A 24643-nucleotide genomic window follows, 5' to 3' on the forward strand; every position below is an offset into this window, starting at 1 on the left:
GACTCTAAGGTTAAAAAAAATATATTTGCTTATAGTAAGTATATACATCTATATGCACAAGTGTACATATACAAGTTTTCCGTTTATGAATCAGTTTCTCTGATTTTGCTATTTATAGGTTTATGTTTGAGTAAAATGAACATTGTTGTTTTATTCTATAAACTACAGACAACATTTCTCCCAAATTCCAAATAAAAATATCATAATTTAGAGCATTCATTTGCAGAAAATGAGAAATTACTGAAATAACAAAAAGATGCAGAGCTTTCAGACCTCAAATAAAGTTTTAAGAGTTGTTTCAGAAGACCTGAGACCTGCAGGGTGGTAGATCTGCAGGAGGAGGGTTGGAGACCCCTGGTGTAGAAATTGTTAGATACACGATTCATATTGAGAAACAGGTTGATGATAAATGTTAATTAATTACCGTTAAAAGTAATTAAATTAAAAAAGAGAATGTAATGTTGACCGCTAATAATTCATGATAAAAGATGTATAATAATAAATGTATACATGTACATGATTGATCAGGATTGACAAAAACATTACATGAACCACCACTATACATTTCTTCAGAAAGCCTTCCAAATCTACTAGTGCATCTCAAAAAATGATCATATCATTGAAAAGTTACTTTATTTCAATAATTCAGTTCAAAATGTGAAACTCATATATTATGTAGATGTATTACACACAGAGTGATCTATTTTAAGCGTTTGTTCCTTTTATTGTTGATGATTATGAAGCTTACAGCCAATGAAAACCCAAAAATCAGTGTCTCAGAAAATTAGAATATTATATAAGATCAGTTGGTACTTTTGGCAGTGTGGGCAGAGTGCCAAGTCCTGCTGGAAAATGAAATCTACATCTCCATAAAAGTTGTCAGTAGCAGAGGGAAGCATGAAGTGCTGTAAGATTTTGTGGGAAAACAAAACTGCACTGACTTTAGACTTGATAATAAAACACAGTGGATCAACACCAGCAGATGACATGTCTCTCCAAACCATCACTGATTGTTGGAAACTTCACACTAGACCTCAATCAGTTTGGACGGTGTGTCTCTCCACTCTTCCTCCAGACTCTGCTCCCTTGATTTACAAATGAAATGTACAATCTAAAACCTCACATTACCAAACACAGCAAAGCAGGTTAGTATATCTGCCCATTACAATTTATTTGAGTTTATTCACAGAGTGCCATCAGCTGCCGGAGCCCTGAGAGAGCACAATTGGTCTTGCTCTCTCTGGGTGGGTACAGTAGATGGCACTCTTTTCCCTCATCACTCCTAGGGTGATGTGGATCAGCACAAGGCTGCGTCTGTGAGCTGATGTATCAGAACCGAGTCGCTGCACTTTCCTTCGAGCGTTAGTGCTGTGATGCTACTCGGCAATGCTAGAGCATCAGCAGCAGCTCAAAAAGAGGCGGAGTCTGACTTCAAATGTTTCTAGGCATGTGCTAGTCTTCACCCTCCTGGTGTTGGGGTATCACTAGTCCTAATGAGTGAGTTGGTTAATTGGCCATGTAAATTGCGGAGAAAATGGGAAAAAAATAGAAATAGAATTATATTACCAATAAAAAAAATGTTAGATTGTGTTTCTGAATGTAGGGCTTGCTATATATTCCTCCCCAGGTTCACTGAGTGCAGGAAACCCACTAAACGTGCAGGGAGGCTGGATATAATCCAGGATCAGCACCGGGGAGACACTGATTTATAAAACATTGATCTGCTGCTGCTGCTGCTGAGTGCATTTAATAAAAATACACTTATAGCCTATTATTAATGCATGCATACCTAATTGTATACATGCATATATCTATTTTTATTATTTAACTGCCTGTGCACGACACTCTTCATTTCTTTGCTTCGTTTTCTTTGTATTTATAAAATAAATGCTGCTGGCTATTATTGTGCAGGGTGGCTGAGGTTATGACAGAGCCGGTTTAAGGAGAGACTGACCACTTTCTAGCTATATTTATTATATCATAATATCAATGTGTACCACTAGAGGGAGCCCGCGAGTGAGCCCTCAATGAATGGGGGTGAATGGGGCTAAAAGGCTAAAAACTCAAAAACTAAAAATAGTAATAAACTACTTAGACTGAATGTTCCTTTAATTTAAGATAGTAAATTGGAGTATTTCTTTAAAAAAAAACAAAGAAAACCTACCTGTAGTTTTACATTAATGTACAAAAAACAGTTTTTCTGCAGTATAGATGCTAGCATTATTGCTAATAATACGGTGAGCTGACGCTAAAGTTACAGCCAGAGAACTTTAATGGTTTATAACTGCAGTTTAAAAGCTGTAAAAAGATGTATGTGCTGCTGAAACATTTAACAACATTCTAGGTTGAGGATATGAGAACATTTTTCAATACAAAAAATGATCAAAACTCTATAAAACCTCTATAAAATGTATGATTTTGCTCACATGTTCTTAGTTTGTTGCACGTTTTCACACATTTCAATGCTTTTAAAAACATTAAACTCTTTTTTTTTCCAATGGTGTAAAAAGTATTGACAGTATTCTGTAGGTAGAAGTATAGATACTAGAGTTTAAAATATATCTGTAGAAGTTGAAGCATCAGCTCAAGCTTTTTCCTTTTTAGGCAAAAGTGTAAAAGTACTGGTTTCAAAACTACTTAAAGTATAAAAGTAAAATAAATGTAAGGGGAAAAACTAAAGCCATTGAGGACAAAAGCAGAGTCCTATAGTGCACTACCGCAATCAGTTATGGTTTGGAGAGACATGTCATCTGCTGGTGTTGATCCACTGTGTTTATTATCAAGTCTAAAGTCAGTGCAGCTTTGTTTTCCCACAAAACCTTACAGCACTTTATGCCTCCCTCTGCTACTGACAACTTTTATGGAGATGAGGATTTCATTTTCCAGCAGGATTTGGCACATTGTCCACACTGCCAAAAGTACCAGTTGGTCTTATATAATATTGTAATTGTCTGAGACACTGATTTTTGGGTTTTCGTTGGCTGTTTGACATTTTGATCTGAATTACTGAAATAAAGTAACTTTTCAATGATATGCTAGTTTTTTTTTAGATGAACTAGTATAGGTTGTAATTATTTATTATTCTAATGATAATTGTCATTTGTTATGTAAGTTATGTCTGTTATGTCAGAAAGAATAGCTGCTATTGTGATATAAATATATAAATTGAAAGATTTTTTTTTTTAGAAAATTTACTGAATGCATATATATATATATATATATATATATATATATATATATATATATATATATATATATACGTCATATTTTGCTAGTATCACGATAATGTTGTTGATAATAAAACATTAATCAGATGTTTAAATGTGGTGTAAGTGTGTGTTCTCCTCTCTGGAGATTCTCTGGTTATGAAACGCGGACGGCTCTGTTTCACAACAGGGTGGAAGGCACCGCCCACTAGCCGATATGAGCCAATGGGAGCGTGGCTGTGGGGTCACGTGGTTTTTATTTATGTAAGGTAATGGTGTCAGGAGCTGGGTTGAGAGCGTTTCGGACAGAAATCCGCTCTGATTTTTATTAAATACAGTTTAAATACGCGGTTCTGGATTTTCTCCCGGCGCGGCGGGTTGATGGAGTTTGTGGCGGCCGGCACGCCGAGCCCGGCTGGAGCCCCGCTGCCCGGAGACACGCGGCGGCAGCCCGCTAAACAAACCCGCAGCAGCCGGAGCCGGAGAGAAGAGTAGAGCGGGGCATGTCTACACTCCGCCCGCAGAGAGACGTTCACCTGCCGGGAGGAGATCTCACACCCGCCGCGGAGCAGCAGCAGCAGCAGTACTGCACCCTGAACATCCAGCCAACCTTCAGCAGATAACACCAGTAAGCTGCGTTTAATCACTGATTCATCTCTTTTCATCAAAAAAAGTGGTGAGCACTAGATACTATGTAGTGCACACCAGATAGCTGATTCACCGGTCTGTAATTACATGACTTCACAGACTGTTGAAGTTGTGCTTCTAACTTACTTAGTATGTGGTTCTCACCACATAGTATCTGGTGCTCACCACTAGGGGTGGGCGATATGGCTGTAAAATAATATTACGATATTTCAGGGTATTTTTTCATAATTTTTTGCCATCTATAATACATCGATATCACACAGCGCTCCTCTCCTTCATCTCACACACACAAGCACTGATTCATCTCTGCACGTTTTTTAGGTAAAAAAAAAAGTGGTGAGCACTAGATACTAAGTGGTGGACACCAGATAGTATGTTCACCGGTCTGTAATTGCATGACTTCACAGACTGTTGAAGTTGTGCTGTGCTTTGCTATTTAGTATCTGGTGATCACTAACTACTTAGTTTGTGGTTCTCACCTAGTGCTGGGCGATAAAACGATAACGATAATTATCGAGGAAAATGTATATCGCGATAGCTATGATAAGCCGGACGATAGGATTCGATAAACTTTATTTTCTATTTCCTGTTTAAGTAGCGCTGCGAACAGGCGCAGCACGCGATCAGACAGCGCGCTGAACTGCCTCACAGCTCAGCACAACCCCTGATCCCCATCCCATCCCCCCATCCCATCCCCCCATCCCATCCACCCATCCCCCCATCCCATCCCCCCATCCCATCCACCCATCCCCCCATCCCATCCCCCACATCCCATCCACCCCCCATCCCATCCCCCACATCCCATCCCCCACATCCCATCCACCCCCCATCCCATCCCCCCATCCCCTCCCCCTGAGGGCAGAATTCTCCTCTGTCTCTGTGTTTTTAGTTTTTAACAGATAGAGAGTCTGTTGTGCTGGATATTTTACTAAATACAGAAGATTATATAATCTGTGTAGCTGTATTTAAACGAGCAAAACATTGCTGTTACTGAACTGGAGAAGTTTTAAATCTAGTCTACTGAAAGCCAGTAATGTTAGTATAAATCTGTACTGCAGTAGAAGTGGATCATTTCAGAAACTTTCCTCCCACCTCCATTACAGGTCACTTGCTTTAAAATATTTAAATGTTAGCATAATTTAAATGCAACTAAACTTAAAGGCTATTATTTTAATAAACATTAGCAGTAAATAATCTCAAAATAACAACAAATATAAAATAGAAAAACAGTAAAACATATGTAATACATACTTTTCCTGTGACAAAACTTATTAGACTAAAACTAGACTAAAATGTGACTAGAACTAATAATATCTGATAGGCTAAAATGTAACTAAATCTATTATACATTTTAGTTAAAAGACTAAGTCTAAACTGTATTAAAATCACCTGTCAAAATGAACACTTTGAAATAATCTTGTGTTTTGCTTTATGTATTTGCCTGCATTTAGGGGGTGGAATAATCCTTTGATTAAATATAATTGTATTAATTGCTATTGCAATTTAAATTAAACAGACTAATAATGTAAAGGGTCTGAATTTTGTTGATTTCATATCGTGATACATATCGATATTGGCTGATATGGAAAACTATATTGTGATAAAAAAAAATTCCATATTATCGCCCAGCCCTATTCTCACCACATAGTGTCTGTTGCTCACTACTTAGTATGTGGTGCTGGCCAAGTAGTATTTAGTGTCTGGTGTGCACTATGGGTGTGGTGAGCACCAGATAGTGTATGTTCACTGGTCTGTCCATGACTGTCCATAAACGTCTTGTGCTTTTTTTGTGCCACTAAGTATTTGGTGCTCACCTCACCACATAGTATCTGGTGCTCACCACATAGTATCTGGTGCTCACCATATAGTATCTGGTGCTCACCATTTAGTATCTTTGTTCTTGATCTCAGACATTTATTTATTTGTGCACATTGGACATTATGTATTTTTTCGGTAAAAAAGTGGTGAGCACAATATACTATGTGGTGAGCACCAGATAGTATGTTCACTAATCTTCTCTGTCCATGACTTCACAGCTTACTATGTGCTGTGCCACATAGTGCCTGGTGCTCATCACTTAGTATCTTTGATCTTGATCTTAGACTTGATTTGTTTGTGCACATTGGACATGGTGTGTTTTTTGGAGTACCTGGTGAGTACCAGATACTACAGATACTATTTGGTGAGCACCAGATAGTATGTTCACTGGTCTGTACATGACTTCACAGACTGTTGAAGTTGTGCTGTGATGTGCTACTTTGTATCTGTTACTCTCCACACAGTATCAGTAGTGAGCACTTTTGGGGGGGTAATATAAGTAGTGAGCACCAGATACTATGTGTGTGGTGAGTATAACTTCATATGACTTCATAGAGTGTTAAGTTATGCTGTGTTGTGCTACTTAGTATGTGGTGCTCACCACACACATAGTATCTGGTGTGCGACACACACACACACACACATACACCAGAGCATCAGATACTTTGTGTCTGTAGTGTCTGTAGTGTGCCCTTTTTTGGGGGGGGGGGGTATATTAATAGTGAGCACCAGATACTATGTGTGTGGTGAGCATGACTTCACATGATTTCATAGACTGCTAAGATGTGCTGTGCTGAGCTACTTAGTATCTGGTGCTCACCACACCTAGTATCTGGTGCTCACTACTTAGTATTTGGGGCTCACCACACACATCAGATACTATGTGTGTGGTGGGCACTAGATGCTAAGTGGTGAGCACCAGATAGTATGTTCAAAATGCACCTATCAATAAAAATTGATTCAATGTCAGAATTTCAACACTGACAACCTATTTGTGTTTACTAGGTTGTTTTTTTTCACCATCAACATGAAAAGATGTTATACAATTAAAACATTAAGGTTTATTTTATGTTGCTTTCAGGTTATAGTGAAAGATGGACGCTTGACCAGACCAGTCATGCAAAAAAACAGCACTGTATATGATAAGTGCACCTTATCTGACTCCCTGACTCCCTGATTTTTATCTCCACACAGAACACTGGCCGCCATGGATCTGCTGGAGTGTCCGATCTGCCTGTTCCTGATGTGCGAGCCGGTCACCATGAGCTGCGGTCACTCGTTCTGCCGGAGGTGCCTGGGCGCCTGGCTGCCGTCGCGGTGCCCGACCTGTAAAGAGAGGCTGAAGCAGAGAGACGCCAAAACCATAAAGAACAACGTGCTGCTGTTCAGCGTGATCGAGAAGTGCTGTCCGGAGGAGATGAAGATGAAGTGCCACATTCAGGAGAAGCTGAAAACCTGCGAGTTTACAGAGGCGCTGCGGATCGCCGAGGACGGGATCGAGACAGGTGGGTTTACTGGGTTAAAACCTGCTGCTGCTCTTCAGAAATGTACTGTATATACTAGATCATCTCAAAACATTTGAATATCATTGAAAAGTTAGTTTATTTCAGTGATTCAGTTCAGAATGTGAAACTCATTTATTATATAGACGTATCACACACAGAGTGATCTATTTTAAGCCTGTTTTATTTTTTTTATTGTTGATAATTATGGCTTACAATCAATGAATCTGTGTTTCAGAAAATTAGAATATTATATAAGATCAATTGATACATTTGGCAGTGTGGGCAGTGTGCCAAGTCCTGCTGGAAAATGAAATCCACATCTCTATAAAAGTTGTCAGTAGCAGAGGGAAGCATGAAGTGCTGTAAGATTTTGTGGGAAAACAAAACTGCACTGACTTTAGACTTGATGATAAAACACAGTGGATCAACACCAGCAGATGACATGACTCTCCAATATTCTATTCTATATGATATTACTCTTATGATAAGAGTTATGCAAGCTTAAAGTAGTTAGCTATGGGCTGGAGATCCTCACCTCTTCTTGTCCTTTTTGATTATCCATTTGGATAACTACCCTCACACTCATAGACTCACAGGGCCTCTCACAATATATATTATCAGGATACATTTCCTAAGATAACAATGATATCACGTTCATATTGTGATTCTTTGATACCCATTCAAATAATTAAATACAGGTGTACAAATGCAGCAGTGAATCATGCAGACTGCTTCTACAAACATTACAAGCACTAAGGGGGTTTGGTTCCTATCTTTACCGTAGGCTGATCACTAAATGGTACAGTATATTTATTAGTCTCTTCGGGCCCCAAAACCACAAGGGCCCCAGTAAGTATGCAGTTTGTTTATGCTTGTCATGTTGTTGGTGGAAAAATCCTATATCTTACAGTATATAGACACCATCTTGTTTTTGCACACACTGCTTAAACCATGTGGACATGGCTGTTTATAAGAGTTAAAATCATGGAAATGTTGTAGCTAATAACTAAAGACTAAAGTGAACTATAGCCATAATCCACACATCATATAAAACCCAAGAATCTACTGATCTACTCAGCACAGCGCCATCCATTTGTTATCAAACACCAGCCATTAATTCAGTTCAGAACACAGTTAGCATTGCCAGTTTGCTGTTAACCACTGTGGTTAAACTGCCATTTTGAGCTTCATAATAAATGTCCACAGGGACAGATCGTATTAATAAAAAAATGTATATTAAAATAAAAAAAAAACTGTTTAGTTTTATTTATTTATTTTATTTCTTGACTTTGCTTTATGTAAAATTACAAAGAAAAAACCTAGAAAGTCTTGAAAATAACCTCTGGCATGTGTGAGCATCATTTTTTAAACTATATTCTATATTTTTGTAATGTTCAGGGGTATTTAAAAGGAGGTAAAGGTGCAGCTGTAATTAATTGGTACATTGTTGTAAGATATATACAGTATTTACAGCATCTGTTACTGACTGATGTTCATTACAGGGAAATGTTTAAGTCTGTGCCACTTATTCATTTATTTGCTCCCTAGCTAAAATTCAGTTGAATAGTACAATTTAAAATACTTTTTTGGCAAAAAGTAATTAATGTGATTAATTTTAGATATTCTTTTATCAGGACTAAAGCTTCTGCGTTGTCAAGTATACCATATGCAAGTCTTTTTTGCTAGTATTACAGGTAGTTTATCTGAACAGAGATTGGGTAAACTGCCTTTAAAAGCAAATTGGGTAGAAAATGAAGTAAAATTTGATAAGGTTTTACTGTGCAAACAATTTACAAATACTTCACAGAAATTACACATTTTTGTCTGATATAGTAAATTCAGCAAATGAAAAGAAATTGTGCTGTAAAATCATGCATTAACTCATGTGCAGAAAAACATTCCGTTTAAACAGGGGTGTCGGATAGCAGTGTGAGCGAAAACACCGCTAAATCAGGATGAATTGTGTCTGTACTCAGTGGAACGCGTGGGGGTGTTGAAACGTTTTAATCTTGGCTCTTGTGGAAAAATAATGTACTGTTGTTGCAGAGTTTTGTCTCTGGCCGGAGTAGCAGAGCTTTATTGTAGATTATTAAAGTCTAACACAGATAAAGACTGAGCTGGTGCCAGTTTTTCACCCACGCAGGAAAGCAGCTGAAGAGCTGACCTGATTGTGCAGCACATCAGTGATTTCATAAGCGCTGGGTGGTTATTAACAGGTTAATGAGCTGGAAAAGTGGATTAAAATGTGCTGCTGGCAATCAGAACACGTATCGTCTATAATAAACTCACGCGGTGCAGAGGGTCAGCGAGGCTGCAGTGTCACCATTATACACATACATCAACTGTAGGGTTTTGTATTCTGCTGCAGACAGAGATTCCTGATTAATATGTTTTATATCAAACAGCTCTGGAAAAAAAATAGATGATTTTCTTTGATTTTACCAAATTAAAAACCTCTGGAATATAATCAAGAGGAAGATGGATGATCACAAGCCATCAAACCACCAAGCTGAACTGCTTGAATTTTTGCACCAGGAGTAAAGCAGCATAAAGTTATCCAAAAGCAGTGTGTAAGACTGGTGGAGGAGAACATGATGCCAAGATGCACGAAAACTGTGATTAAAAAACAGGGTTATTCCACCAAATATTGATTTCTGAAATTTTATGAATATGAACTTGATTTATTTGCATTATTTGAGGTTTTTTCAGCCATTTCTCGTTTTCTGCAAAAATAAATGCACTAAATTACAAAATGTTTATTTGGAATTTGGGATAAATATTGTTTGTAATTTTAAGAATAAAACAACAATGATCATTTTACTCAAACATAAACCTATAAATAGTGAAATAAAAGAAAATGATTCAGAAACTGAAGTTGTTTCTTAATTTTGTTCCAGAGCTGTATATGTCAGTTTTAAACATCCATCAATAAGACACAGCTTTCTGCCACTGGGCCCTTTTGGTAATCTATAGATTTCTTTGTTTGTAGGTAGTGTGTTCTTTTCTTTGAAGGCCTTTTCCCGTTTTTCAGTAAACAGTAGAAGGAAGTGATCTGTCCACAAAATGTTTTCCCAGAAGGATTTTGACTTTACTCCCGTATATTTTGGCAAATTTCACTTTTATGTCTCTGTGTCAGCAGTGAGGTCTCACTGTTTATCCTGCCATAGCGTTTTATTTCATTCAAAAGTCGACAGACAGGTTGCGCCGACACTGATGCACCCTGAGCCTGCTAGACAGCTTAAATTCCTTTTGGAATTGATTCATCAGTTTTTCTCTTCTCTAGCTACAGTGCCATGGGTTGTAAACTTCTTAATTAACTGATCGCTGATTGGTGGAAACTTCACCCTAGACCTCAAGCAGTTTGGACTGTGTGTCTCTCCACTCTTCCTCCAGACTCTGCTCCCTTGATTTACAAATGAAATGTAAAATTTACTGATGATCAGTGATGGTTTGGAGAGACACGTCATCTGCTGGTGTTGATCCACTGTGTTTTATTATCAAGTCTAAAGTCAGTGCACTTCATGCTTCCCTCTGCTGACAAGATTTCATTTTCCAGCAGGACTTGGCACACTGCCCAAAGCACCAATTGGTTTTATATAATATAAACATTTCTGAGACTCTGATTTTTGGGTTTTTAAGGTCATTATTTATGTATTTATATTATGGCTTATAAAAACACAAACAACTTAAAATAGATCACTCTGTGTGTAATACATCTATATAACATATATTACGAAAATAAAGCAACTTTTCAATGATATTCTAATTTTTTAAAGTGGTGGAACCCTGTTGTGCATCTAATTATACACTAAAAAAATGTATTATGTCTGTTGCTTATTCGTATACTTAATCCTCCATCTCTATATTTTTTTTAATCTTTCTATAAAATCAATCCAAATAATGCAAAAAAAGGAAACTAAAAAAAGGAAAACATAAAATTGAATTTGTATTACTTTACATAGTACTATGTAAAATAAAAAAAATAAATAAATAATTTCCATAAAAGAAAAAAGAAACAGAAACAGTGAATGATCCAGTTTTCCAATATACTTTTACATTAATAGAAAAATGTTAGACGTCTTCTCAGTGTTGTGAGATACTGTAGTTTGTCTGTGTTGAGAGATTACAGGCCTGTGTGAGTTGTGTCCTCTGTGTATTTCCTGCTTGTGTAACTGCGTCTTATGACACACTCCTGTTCTGTATGTTAAATAACCTCGGTCAGCTGTTCGGCCCCGCCCTCACGGGGAACATGTAACACAGCTGTTTACATCTGTGTTACTCAGCGCTTTCTAGGAATGCTGAGGTTCCAGTCAGCGTCACACCCTCACCCTCACCCTCACCCTCACGTTAATCTGTAACTCAGCCTCATCCTCTCTCTGCATGTTAAACTTGAACCCTGGGACGTTTATTTGAGTGTATTACATATTGCTTACATGATCCGAGCACTAATTAATCTGGGTTATGTACGCGGAGCTGCTGGTCGGCGCTGAGGCACTTCTCTCTCTTGTGTAAACAGCAGAGTGGGAGGAACGCTTGTGCAGAGTTAGGCTGTATAGAAGCTGATTACATGTGTCTGTAGAAACTCTGAGCAGCAAATGAAACTCTCTTGGTACTGAAGTACCAGTCAAAAGAGTCAAAAGAGTCCTAGAACGTTTGGACACACTTCTTCTTATTTAATGTGTTTTCTTTCTTTCTTTTTTTTTTTTTTTTTTACATTTAAATTACTTCAAATTGATTATTGAAGACTATAAAAAAGCTCTACAGGAACACATGCAGAAAAAGTGTTAAACTTTAAACCAGAATCTGTTTTATACTGTTTTATACTCAGAACATTAGAATATTATATAAGACCAATTGGTACTTTTGGCAATGTGGGCAGAGTGCCAAGTCCTGCTGGAAAATGAAATCCACATCTCCATAAAAGTTGTCATCAGCAGAGAGAAACATGAAGTGCTGTAATTTTCTGCAAAACACTGAACTGACTTTGAAAAAAAATTGGAAAATATATGTAGACATACATATAAAGAACTTAAACTAACTTAAACTAAAATGTATTTAATAGAAAAAAGCATTAACACACTTTAAAACCTGGTGGCAGCAACACGTCTTTAAAAAGTTGCAACAGCCAACTAGGGCTGAACGATTAATTGCATTTGCATAATCTCGCGATATTTTAAAACGCGATTCTCTAACCGCACTGGCTGCGATTTGACTGGTCACGTGACTTGGGAGCGAGCCAAGCCGAGGACGAGCGGAGCATACCCGAGCAGAAGGCAGGGAGGTGGAGAAGTGAAGCCAACACAGCGCACTTTAGGGCGTTTTCACACCAGCACTATTTGGTCCGGTTAAAATGAACTCTGGTCCGTTTGTAACTTTAGTGCGGTTTGATTGAGCAGGTGTAACAGTAATCGCACTCGGGTGCGGATCAAAAGAACCGGACCGAGACCAGCTAGAGGAGGTGGTCTCGGTCCGGTACCAAACGAACTCTGGAGCGGTTCGCTTGTGGTGAGAACGTGATCCGGTCTCGATCGGATCCAGCTATTAAATATAAGCCATTTATTTGAGCTAAACTGCTAAAAAAGCAAGCATAGTTTAAACTAATATATTAGCCAGATAACGCTAATTACCACAGCTGTGAACAAACACTGTGTCCATGCACGCGCTGCATTCACTGCTCTGTTTATTATGTATAAATCTGCGCTGCATTCACTGCTCTGTTTATTATGTATAAATCTGCGCTGCATTCATAGCTCACAGCCGCGTAACTCTGTTTATTATGTATAAATCACTGTGTTTGAAAGTGCAGCGTTTCAGCGTTCAGTGTTAAAGCACAGATATTTGCGCTGGAACACAAAATCTTCTCGCTGTATTTACTTTTTTCGTATATTTATATTTAATGTACTCCCGTGTCAGACAGCTCTGACCAATCAGAGGACACAGGCTGCTCGCGTGGTTTATTGATGCGCATTTTAGACCGAACAGAGCGAGAAAACGCTCCAAGTAAACGAACTCATTAGAAACGAACTACAGGTGTGAACACGCCCTTGTTGCACAATGGCTTCAGGCTCGAAGGAACACGTCAGTTGTGTAGAATTTACTTTGGCTTTAAAAAAGAAGATGCTGCTCAACGTCAGGTACTGTGCTAAACGTGCCTTGCTACTGTTGCTACGACGCGAGGTAACACTACAAACCTTTTTCAGCATTTAAAAAAACACCACAAAGCCTTGGTGGTATTTGCAAGGCAAAAATGCCAACGACCAGTGCTGCATCTTCAAATACAGAAAATAACGAGTTGGTTAAAGCAGATTCTCTTTATGTTTTTTGCACTTTAATTTTTCATGATGTTACTAGCTGGAGAGCAGTAAGTTAAATTTTGTATATCTATTGTTTTTCCTAATAAAAAAAAATGGTGAAAAGGAAAAGCTATTTATCTATTTATTTTTCTATAAAAAAAAAAACAAATGATGAAAAGGAAAAGCATAGATTTTTTGCTTTATTGTTATCTGTGCTTTAAATAAATCTGACATTGTTTATTATTAAACAGATTGATTTATTGCTTCTGTTGTTGAAAAATATCATTTTAAATCGCAATCGCAATTTATAGCTAAAAAATGGCAATTAGATTATTTTCCAAAATCGTTCAGCCCTACAGCCAACAAAAAAAGGGTTAGAGAAGTACATGGTACTAATATGAAAACTGGGTGTAAAAAAGAGAATTTTAGAGTCACCAATCTGATAAAAGATTAAAGGTCAAGAAATGGAGCATAATTTCAGAAAAAAATCTTAACATAAAATTGAGATGATGTTGGAAATCACACCATCTACAGCTCTTAACATCATCAAATGTTTCAGAGAATCTTGAGAAATCTCTATGTGAAAGAGACAAAATCCATCAGTAAATATATGATGAGAATACTATATGAGAATCACTGATCTATAGTACATATTATTATGATTAAAAGGTTTAGAGACCCTGGAGAAGGCTGCATGAGACAGGACCGATGGTCAATATACTGAATGATGCTAGGGATCTTCAGGCCCTCAGGCAGCACTGCATTAAAAACAAGCTGTACTGATTCTGTACTGAAAATCACTGCAAACTTTTTATTAATTAGGACACAGAACAGTTTCCCATTTTGTCTCAGTGTATTTTAAATGTGTTTTAATTCTTATTTTATCTAAATTCTTTTTCTTTTCTGATCTCCTCCTGCAGCTCCTGATGATGTGAGTCTGAAAGTATGGAGGGCTGAGGCCAGTATGGGTCTCCGCCGCTACTCAGACGCTCTCCGTGACCTGGAGGACCTGTGCCGAGTCAGGCCCAACTGGACTGAGGTAAAGTCTGGAGCTTTACTCGTCTGTCCTGTTTCTCTCATAGCCCTTTATACGACCAAAAGAACTCTGATTAAACAGGGTACCCACAGGTCCTTAAATGTCTTAAAATGTTCTATATTTAGTTTTACATATTCAAGGTCTAGAAATGTCTTAAAATGTCTGGAATTTTAGGAGGGGAGGCATTAAATTATATCTTTGGCAAAGTGAATAGCTGTGCGGAGCATTTAATTTTAATCATGCTTCTATGTTCATTTGATAGTTATTTAAAATGATTTTTGCCAATAGAAAGTCAGTAATGTTGCGTAAGGCGGACTAAATTTCTTATTTCAGTTTAGTTAAACTTTTTGTATACCATCACCTAGTTTGTCATTTTTTTTGCCACAGTAATAATATTATTTTTTATTTTTTATTAAGAGGTATTAAAAAGGTCTTAAAAGTCATTAAATTTGAGCGGTTTTAAAATGTGCAGATACCCTGTTCAAGGTTCTGGTTTAAAAGAACATTTTATATCACTTATATAATTTTATATGCTTTTTATATCACAGAATATGCCATCAACAGAGGGAATTAAACTACGGCTCTTAATTCACACTACTGAACCTACTATTGTTTAATTCCAGCTCAAAACAACTTTTTGGGTTCCAGGACCTTTTTTTTTTGGTGTAAATGTGCCGAACGATTGAAGTTAGGTGCACAAGAATGGATCACATTTCACATTGATGAAAAAGAGCTATATATCAAGAGCTATATATGGTTGATTTTGTAGGTTAGAAGTATGCAAAACTCAATTTTTGTGGGTTTTTCTATTAGATGGACTAAAAAATTCATCTATCCGTTTTCTGTGTATCAGATGAAAGAATTTGGTATCAGTACATACAGCTCTGGAAAAAATTAAGGGACCACTTCAGTTACTGAATCAGTTTTTCTGATTTTGCATGTTCTCCTCCACCAGTCTTACACACTGCTTTTGGATAACTTTATGCTGCTTTACTCCTGGTGCAAAAATTCAAGCAGTTCAGCTTGGTTTGATGGCTTGTGATCATCCATCTTCCTCTTGATTATATTCCAGAGGTTTTTAATTTGGTAAAATCAATTAATTTTTAAGTGGTATCTTATTTTTTCCAGAGCTGTATGCTTCTACAAGTAGGAAACCTGCATAGAACCACCCCCACCAGAGCCCCACCCACTAGATCAGTTGAAGAACCGCCATTTCAGTCATTTTGGCTTTAAAACCTCTAGACAGGACATAGCAGGATTACCCAGCAGACTTCTTCTGAGGGAGGGATCTGTACCTACTGTCCGTTGCAAGTCAGCAGATGAGGGAGATGTTAGTCCTTTCAACAATAGGTTTTGTGCTTCTATCGCAGTTAAGCACAAGCTAAATGGTAAGCATATACATTAAGTGGCCAGCAACAGCTTATTTGCATAAAAGTGACAGAGCCCTTAAAAACGGCTCATTCTGAAAGGGACTGGTAAGAATGTAGAGCTGGTGAGATCTCTTTATATGAGAGTGATTTTGTGCAGGTATAATACCTGTATGTCCTCTTTAAAGAAAGCTCAAATGATTAAGTTTATTTTATCCATTATGTTTTACTGTTTTGTGAGAATTAAAGCTCAGCATGAAATATCAGTATGAAATTTTATGTACACTACTCTGCAGACCTCAGAAGCCGCCATTCATCTATTTAATTTCCTGTCAAAACATCCGTTAAGGACAATCTATTCATGATTCAGGAGGCATTTTTATTATTTACTAACTTTACCATTATTTAACAATGGCAGTCACACTGAGGTTACAAATCTCTTTTATAATCTATATTGTAATACTGAGATATATATTACCAGTCAAAAGTTTGGAGACACCTTAAATTATTATTTTTTTGTTATTTTAAAATGTTCTGCATTGTAGACTAATACTAAAGTCATCCAAACTATGAAGAAAAACATATAAATATATTTAGTAATCAAAAAAAGAATGTTTTATATTTCAGATTATTCAAAGAAGCATATCTTGCTTAGATTAGACAGTTTTGCACATCTCTGATGGATTTTCTCAGTCAGCTTTATGAGGTAGAGTCACTTGGAATTCAGGCTTTCAGATAACAGCTGTGCTGAACTCATCAAGAGTTAATTACTTGAATTTCTTGTCTCTTAATAAAGTGTTTGAGAGCATCAGTTAAAGTAAAGTAGTGAAGAGGTAGAGTTACAGGTATACAGTGAATAGTGAATATTTGAGTAATGTTCTAATCCAGATTATGAGAAGCAACAACTACTCAACTAGGTGAAGAAAAGAATGACTTTAAGAAAAAAATGAGGGTTAGTCAATTTGAAACATTTTAAGTACTTTAGTTTTGAAAGTATCCTCAAGTGCAGTCTCAAAGACCATGAAAAATGTAATGATGAAACTGGCACTTATCAGGACTGCCCCAGGAAAGCAAGAGCAAGGTCACCTTACATAAAATGAGATAATAATAATAATAATAATAATAATAATAATAATAATAATAATAATAATAAATAAAATACTCAAGTAAAATAAAATAAAAGATGAAATTGATCAAATGAACAGAGCAATTAGAATCAGGAGTTATAGACAGTTCTGAAAAGATAAGTGTTTTGGTTTGTTTAACACTTTTAAGTTACTACATGATTCTTTATGTGTTTCTTCATAGTCTGGATCACTATAGTATTCATTTATAATGTAGGGGAAAAATGAGAAGGTGTGTCCAAACTTTTATTTCTAAATACCTGCTTTAGGTGTAAGTAAAAAAAACAGAAATATGTAATTAAAATGTAGAAAGTTTCATAAAATGCAGAAGTCACAGAATAATAGCAAAAATTTGACTTTAAAATGAAAAATTAATAATTTTAGTGATTATTTTTTGTAATGATATTATTATCAAAATTTATTTCAGCAGTCAGAAGTGTAATGTAATGTTAGAGAACTGATTTAGGGTCAGTCTGTCAGCTCTGTCTGTCACAAGGCCACTATAAGAAGCTAGTTTTTATTTTATATATAATTTCCTGTTGTATAAACATCTAAACAGGTTATTAAATTAAATTATGTATTATACTTTAAAGATCAAAGGTGAAGTGCAGGTGCTGTTTCCTTTTATCAGGTGTTTTATGAGCGTGTATCAGACCTGCAGTCGTGCCCTTTGGTGTGGATCTGTATTGAGTGTTATGTTATGTTATTTTGGTGTATGACTGGCGTGAGCAGGTCATTATAGGAGTGAGAGGTTACGGCACAGTTGGCACAGGTTGTCTCTGTGCTCACTGTTATATCACCTCTGATGTAATGCTCAAAACAGTGTGCGCTATGCAGGAAGCATAATTAGATTCTCGAGGTGTCTCTATAACACAAGCTCGTGTTTTAATGCTAAAACTAGATTTTATAGATGATTTATAGAGGTGTGATCGTTTGTAAAGGTTTGATTTGGTGAGGACGTTGATTATGTTGATTATAAAATTGTATTGATTTCATAAAAATAAGAAAGTGTTCATTATTTACAGATTTTATTGATTAGCTGTTGATGCATTTATTTGTAAGTGAAATGCCTTACTGAAGGTAGACTAATATTATAATACATAACAAACAAATAAACATTTAAATTGGAACTACTATGCTAATAATTATTAAGAACTTAGTAATTTATTTAATCAAAACATGACCACATTAGGTGTGACGATTGGTCCAGCGGTTTAAAGCGTTTCCACTATGATCGAAAGATCGCTGGTTCGAATCCCAGTCATGCAGCTTGCCATCAGCTACCAGAGCCCTGAGAGAGCACAGTGGGTCTTGCTCTCTCATAGTATATGGATTGTATATGATACCTTTAATTTAAGCAGTTGAATGATTATAATGTTTGGAACAGAATTACAGAATCCAAAGATACACTTACTTTTAAAAAAGCTAATTTTATGACAAGAACAAGCCTTACACTCCTACATTATATTAATAAGGCTACTAATAAGTAGTGATGCTCTCAGCATTTCCTATATGTGTTACTTAGGAACTTCATGAGATAAAATGATGGACAGCGTGCTGTAAGAAACTTTACAAATCTTTTAAAGTGTATAAAGGGTAACCATGGGCTCTTTTGTGTTAAAATGTCTTGACAAATTGGCCTAGGCTCCCAATAGTTAAGCTGTGGTATGATAAAACATGCACTTCTGACAGGAAGCATAAAATAATAAAAAAAAATATATCAAAAATAAGTTATCTTTTTTTTTTTTTTTTTCGACTGCTAAAATAATCATTAGTCTTAGCCACAGTCATAACATCACCTGGCTTCAATCTTTTGGCTGTGTAAATAGTCAGGAAATGTGCACAGAGATGCTGTAAACTGTGGTCAGATGGTAGGAGGTTAGGTGTTCAGTGTTAGCCTGGTTGTGACTGTTTGTACGTATGCTCTGTGTTTCTGTAGGGATTATTTCGTAAAGGGAATGTGCTGCTGGAGATGGGAAAGAAAAGTGAAGCACTACGTCAGTTCCACGACTGTCTGAAGCAGCACCCTGACTTCGCTCCTGCTAAGAACCAAATTAAGGAGGTAAGTTGACAGGCAGTGTTACACTCACTCCCACTCATTTAACTCATTTGTATATTCCCCATCACTGGTGATGCCTCAACACCAGGAGGGTAAAGACTAGGACATACCTCCTACAATACATGTGAAGTCAGACTCCGCCTCTTTTTGAACTGCTGCTGATGCAGCATTACTGAGTAGTGTCACAGCGCTAACGCTCGGAGGAAAGTGCAGCTACTCTGTTCTTATACATCAGCTCACAGATGCAGCCTTGTGCTGATCCACATCACCCTAGGAGTGATGAGGGGAAAGAGCGCCATCTACTGTACCCACCCAGACAGAGCAAGGCCAATTGTGCTCTCTCAGGGCTCCGGCAACTGATGGCAAGCTGCATGACCGGGATTCAAACCAGCGATCTCCCGATAATAGTGGCATAACTTTAGACTGCTGGACCACTTAGCGAGTTTTCAATGGGAAGAAAAAAATAGTCCACAACTAATCTTAACCCCTGTTCAGGAAACTGAGCAGAAATGTCAAATTTCTTATGTAAAATGGGGTTTTGATATTGGTAAACTCAACTTATACCTGAACCCAATTCTAACCTTAGCCTAATCATGAACTTAATCAGTATTGAATGTAAATTTTTTCAATATCTGCATGAGTTACTTCCATTGTAGCCCTGTCACAATGATAAATATATTCTCAATAATTAAAAGTTCATAATGACGCTATTATGTTTGCATTATATTAGTGGCGGAACCGTAAACCATATTTTTTTTCTTTAATAACTTAATTAAAAACGCTTTTATTGTGGTAATTTCCACCTCTGCAGCACCCTTTGAGGTTCATCTGTGCTATAGACACAATGCTGCTGCTGCAGCTAAGCCAATCAGCGCTCCCTCCTGCCCTGCTCCGCCCCTAAACCAATACATCACCCAGTGCCCCTGTCAAACTACCCCTCCCATTTATTTTTTTTTTTTGCTTTTTTTTTAAATTTGAGCTGAGGGTGGAGGGGGGTTAGTTACCCTTTAAAATAACAGTAATATAGTTTATTACAATTATTTCTGGGGCAATTTATCATCCAAATTAAAAAAAGAAGATCCAAAACAGAGAGAAATAGCATGACTGTATCTGTAGCGACACTGTTTTCTCAATTCCTCTTCGAGTACATGGCAGACACGTTTAGAGTATTAGTCAGAACATTTTTGCCAGTGAACAGATGCTGAAATGTGAATTATAATATTAGTTATTTATGTTTGTCTGTGCTGGGCAGGTTTTAGAGGCAGAGGGGGTGGCTGTACCGGACGAGGTCCCCCGTATCCTGCATGTCGTGGCTGAATACCTCAGGGACCCCTGCCCCATTACCAGCTCTGTGGGCCCCTCTCACACTGAGGGCCTGCAGTGCTCCAGGAAGCAGCTGGAGGAGAGAGCGGGTTGTCTGGAGGTGAGATTACATCTAAACCCAGTCTGTTCACTGGTGCTTTATCAGGCAACAGAATATAATTATACATTATAAACATGTTTGGTAACATAAAAAAACTGTTTTTAAATATTTTAAATAAAATTTTCATAAAATTCTGAAATGACAGGGGTCATAATTTAGCAGGAGCAGGCCTTCACTGCAAAATATGTGTTGTGTTGGAAACACTGTGCATGTTGAAAATAATTGATTGACATAATGTTGAATGAACTACATATTTGGTTGATTTATAAAGGTCTTAATACTGGTTAAGTATTTTCATATCTTTTTATTGGCTGCCATTCCAACAACTTTTACATTAAACCAGGCCATGCAATGACTGCTCTCTCTCTGTCTCTCTTTCTTTGTCCCTCTTTCTCTCACTTTTTATCTCTCTTTTTGTCTTTTTCTCTTTTTGTCTCTCTCTCTCGAAAATGATTGGCTCTCTTTGTCTCTCTATCTCTCTTTTTGTCTCTCTTCCTGTGTCTCTTTCTCTTTTTGTCTTTTTTTCCACTTTCTATTTGTCTTTCTCTCTCTCCCTCGATTTCTCTTTCTTTCTTTGTCTCCCTCTGTCTTTCTCTCTCCTTCTATATTTCTCTCTCTCTCTCTCTCTCTCTCTCTCTCTCTCTCTCTCTCTCTTTCTCTCTCAGACTCAGGCTGTATGTAAAGTAAAGCAGGACAGCAGTACAGAGTGTTGTCTGAGTCTGTGCCAGGCCGTGTCCTTCCTGCCCCCAGCCGAGGATGATGAAGAGCTGATGATGAGGAAGGAGGAGAGACAGACGAGAGGTGGGAGGAGGATTATAGAGAACAGTGCTGCACCGACACACTGCCTTCCTTTCTTATTAGATCTAATACTGTTGTATTGTATTGTATTGTATTGTATTTAAATACATGTATATAAACGTATAAATTAGGGGTGGGCGATATGGCTCTAAAATAATATCACGATATTTCAGGGTATTTTTGCGATAACGATATACTTGGCGATATAGGAAAACTAAAATATGAGGAATATATAATAATTATATAATATAATAAGAATATAGTATAATAGTATAACAGAATAATCATAATGTGGCAAAATAAATAATATAGCATAAAATAATATAATGCAGCAAATAATATTGCAGAATATTCAGTGCATGCATATAAACTGCAAACTAAAACAATTATACAATAAATACACCTAAAGCTTTACAGTAAATAATAGACTAATTTTAAGACAGAACATCCCTATTATCACGATATGGATTTTTAATATCATGATATTTCTGTGTCACGATATATTGTATACGATATAATATTGCCCACCCCTAGTATAAATTACATTTAATTACACTGCAGATATCTGAGTGAACAATAGTGTTCACTCAGAGCTTGTCTTCATCATTCCTGGAGGTGATGCACATTTTCATTTCCCATGTCTGTTGTGTTGTAGGAACGTGCAGCGTGGGCCGGGAGACTACGCTCAGTGTTCTCACTGTATCAGATTTTGAGTGTCCTCTCTGCATCAGGTCAGTTCATTCTCAGTACTAAACAATGATGGAGTGATGCCTTTAAATTCTGAATTAGATTAAATGTAAAATGTAAAACTCATATATTATATAGATGTATTACACACAAAGTGATCTATTTTATAGCGTTTATTATCACTGATTGTAGAAACTTCACACTAGACCTCGAGCAGTTTGGACTGTGTGTCTCTCCACTCTTCCTCCAGACTCTGCTCCCTTCATTTACAAATGAAACGTAAAATTTACTGATGATCAGTGATGGTTTGGAGAGACATGACATCTGCTGGTGTTGATCCACTGTGTTTTATTCTCACAAAATCTTACAGCACTTCTTGCTTTCCTTTCATTTTCTTTTTCCAGCAGAATTTGGCACACTGCCCACACTGTCAAAAGTACCAATTGGTAAAATTTGATATTTAGGTTTTCATAAAAGCCATAATCATCAACAATTAAAGAAAAAAAAAAAAAAAACGCTTAAAATAGATCACTCTGTGTGTAATACATCTATATAATATATGAGTTTAACATTTAGAACTGAATTACTGAAATAAAGTAACTTTTCAAAAACAATTGCTGAAAGCAATATTTTACTTTTTCTTATTGGGTTTGAATAGGACAATAAAATAAATGTAATTATATAATACTGTTATTATTTGTTATCTGTATCTTTTTTTTCTGTGAGTAAATGGTCTTTAATCCATGCTTGATTCTGTTAGGTTGTTCTATGATCCGGTCACCACACCCTGTGGCCACACGTTCTGTAAGAACTGTATTGAGAGAAGTCTGGACCATAATCTCCGCTGTCCACTCTGCAAACAACCCCTGCAGGAGGTTAGTGTCGAGTGATTATAATTAGAATTAATTCGTCATTCGTAGGAGAATTGACAGATTTTATTTTAGGATACTAAAAACATTGAACCCAAGCTCTCCATTTTTTTTTGTTTTTCTAAACACTTTACCACAATAAAGAGAAGCATTAAGGCTGTACTCACACTAGGCATGGTTTGGTTGAATCATGCTGGAGCACGGTTTTGCCCCCTCCCAATTCCCCCGTTGGCCTGCAATCTCACTGCGTTTAAACAATCCGGGCCCGAGCACACTAAACCTGCATTCACACTGGAAAGCGACGACGTGACAGGTGACCATTCATTTCCTATTGCAGGGCGCAACAAAGTGGCAGAGCGATAAGCGACACGGAGTTGAATTTTTCTCAACTTGATGTAAATGAATTATGACGTGATGAAGCAACATTCTAATCTGTGATGAAGCAACATTCTAATCTGATTGGCTTCTAGCATTTATTTGTATCTATCGCATACAAGGCAGTTCGAGGTCCTTAAGCTTCTGCTCTCTGCACTTTTGGTTCATCACACTGTTTATTAATATATATATATATATATATATATATATATATATATATATATATATATATATATATATATATATATATATATATATATATATATTATAAATGTTTATATATGTATAAGACATGATGACTTTTTTATATATGTATATATATATTAAAAAAAAAAACATTTACTATGTCTTATAAAAATCAATTTCTTTTTAACCATTTTAGTGATCTTAATTGAGCTAACAATTTAAAAAATATAAACATTTTTTGTGGCTTTTTTCTTGTCAGAAGCTGGACTATGATGCATGTGTGTGTTGAGCTTTACAAGCAACAAATTTGGGGGGCGGCACAAGCAACTCGTCGTGTTCTAGTGTAAACGCAGGGTTACTCACTGCTCAGCGGGCTTGCCGGTGTTATGCCGAATTCAGCACCCCCGCCACGCAAAGCACCCTCTCTCAGGAGCGTGAAGTTAATATGCATTAACTTAGTTAGAAATAAGCCCCAAAAGTCATGGTTATTTCTGTCATGGTTACAGATAAAAGGGACATAGTTCACACTCCTGAGAGAGGGTGCTTTTCCTGGCGGGGCGCTGAATTCGGCACAACACCACCATGTTTCCATACAGGAAAGTTGCATCACTGACATCATCTTATTCTGTGCTCGGGCACAGATGGTGCTCACACTGCATACGTACCATGCCCGAGTCCAGGTAAACCGTGCCCTGGCACACCTCTGCGAGCAGGTCAGGGTACAGTTTAGCTTTGGGAGGCAGCCGTGCCCAGGCCCAGGCATGGCATGGATTGCCTCGTGTGAGCTTGGCTCTATTTTAGTTGCATGTTCTGTTTTGATGCATTGTTAATACACTTCCTGTTCCTATTGTGGTTCTAAATCTCTCCGTATTCTCACGTTCTGCACCAGTATTTCAAGAACAGGAAGTACAACCCCACGGTGCTGCTGCAGGAGATCATGACCCGCCTCTTCCCCCAGCAGCTGGCCGAGAGGAAGCAGGTGCACGACGCAGAGATGGCTGAGCTCTCGAAGTGAGTCGCTCACTTAATACAATTAATACACACTGTGATAAATATATAATACCTGTTAAAAGTTCGGACACACCTTTTCATTCAGTGTTTTTTTTTTATTTCTTTGTTTAGTTTATTTTCTAAATTGTAGATTAATATTAAAGACATGAAAACAATTAGGAGAAACATATGGAATTACATAGAAACAGTAAAAAGTGTTAGTCCTCCACATTAATCACCTGATCTTAATCTGATGAAC

At 37.1% G+C, this 24643-nt stretch overlaps 1 protein-coding gene across 2 annotated transcripts in view; it reads left to right on the forward strand.

Annotated features, from left to right (window-relative positions):
• The first annotated feature begins 3464 nt into the window (after positions 1-3464).
• lonrf1 (LON peptidase N-terminal domain and ring finger 1) overlaps positions 3465-24643 on the forward strand; it is a 36047-nt gene continuing 14868 nt past the window's right edge. For both annotated transcript variants that reach the window (XM_022684309.2, XM_049483896.1), the window contains exons 1-9: positions 3465-3834; positions 6867-7177; positions 14391-14509; positions 18937-19059; positions 20309-20479; positions 21145-21280; positions 21933-22008; positions 22725-22839; positions 24284-24405. In XM_022684309.2, the coding sequence (XP_022540030.2) occupies positions 6880-7177; positions 14391-14509; positions 18937-19059; positions 20309-20479; positions 21145-21280; positions 21933-22008; positions 22725-22839; positions 24284-24405 (1160 nt within the window). In that variant the 5' untranslated portion in view covers positions 3465-3834; positions 6867-6879. The remainder of the gene's footprint in view (positions 3835-6866; positions 7178-14390; positions 14510-18936; positions 19060-20308; positions 20480-21144; positions 21281-21932; positions 22009-22724; positions 22840-24283; positions 24406-24643) is intronic.

This window comes from Astyanax mexicanus, chromosome 10 (genome assembly GCF_023375975.1).
Source record: "Astyanax mexicanus isolate ESR-SI-001 chromosome 10, AstMex3_surface, whole genome shotgun sequence".
Lineage (NCBI taxonomy): Eukaryota > Metazoa > Chordata > Actinopteri > Characiformes > Acestrorhamphidae > Astyanax > Astyanax mexicanus.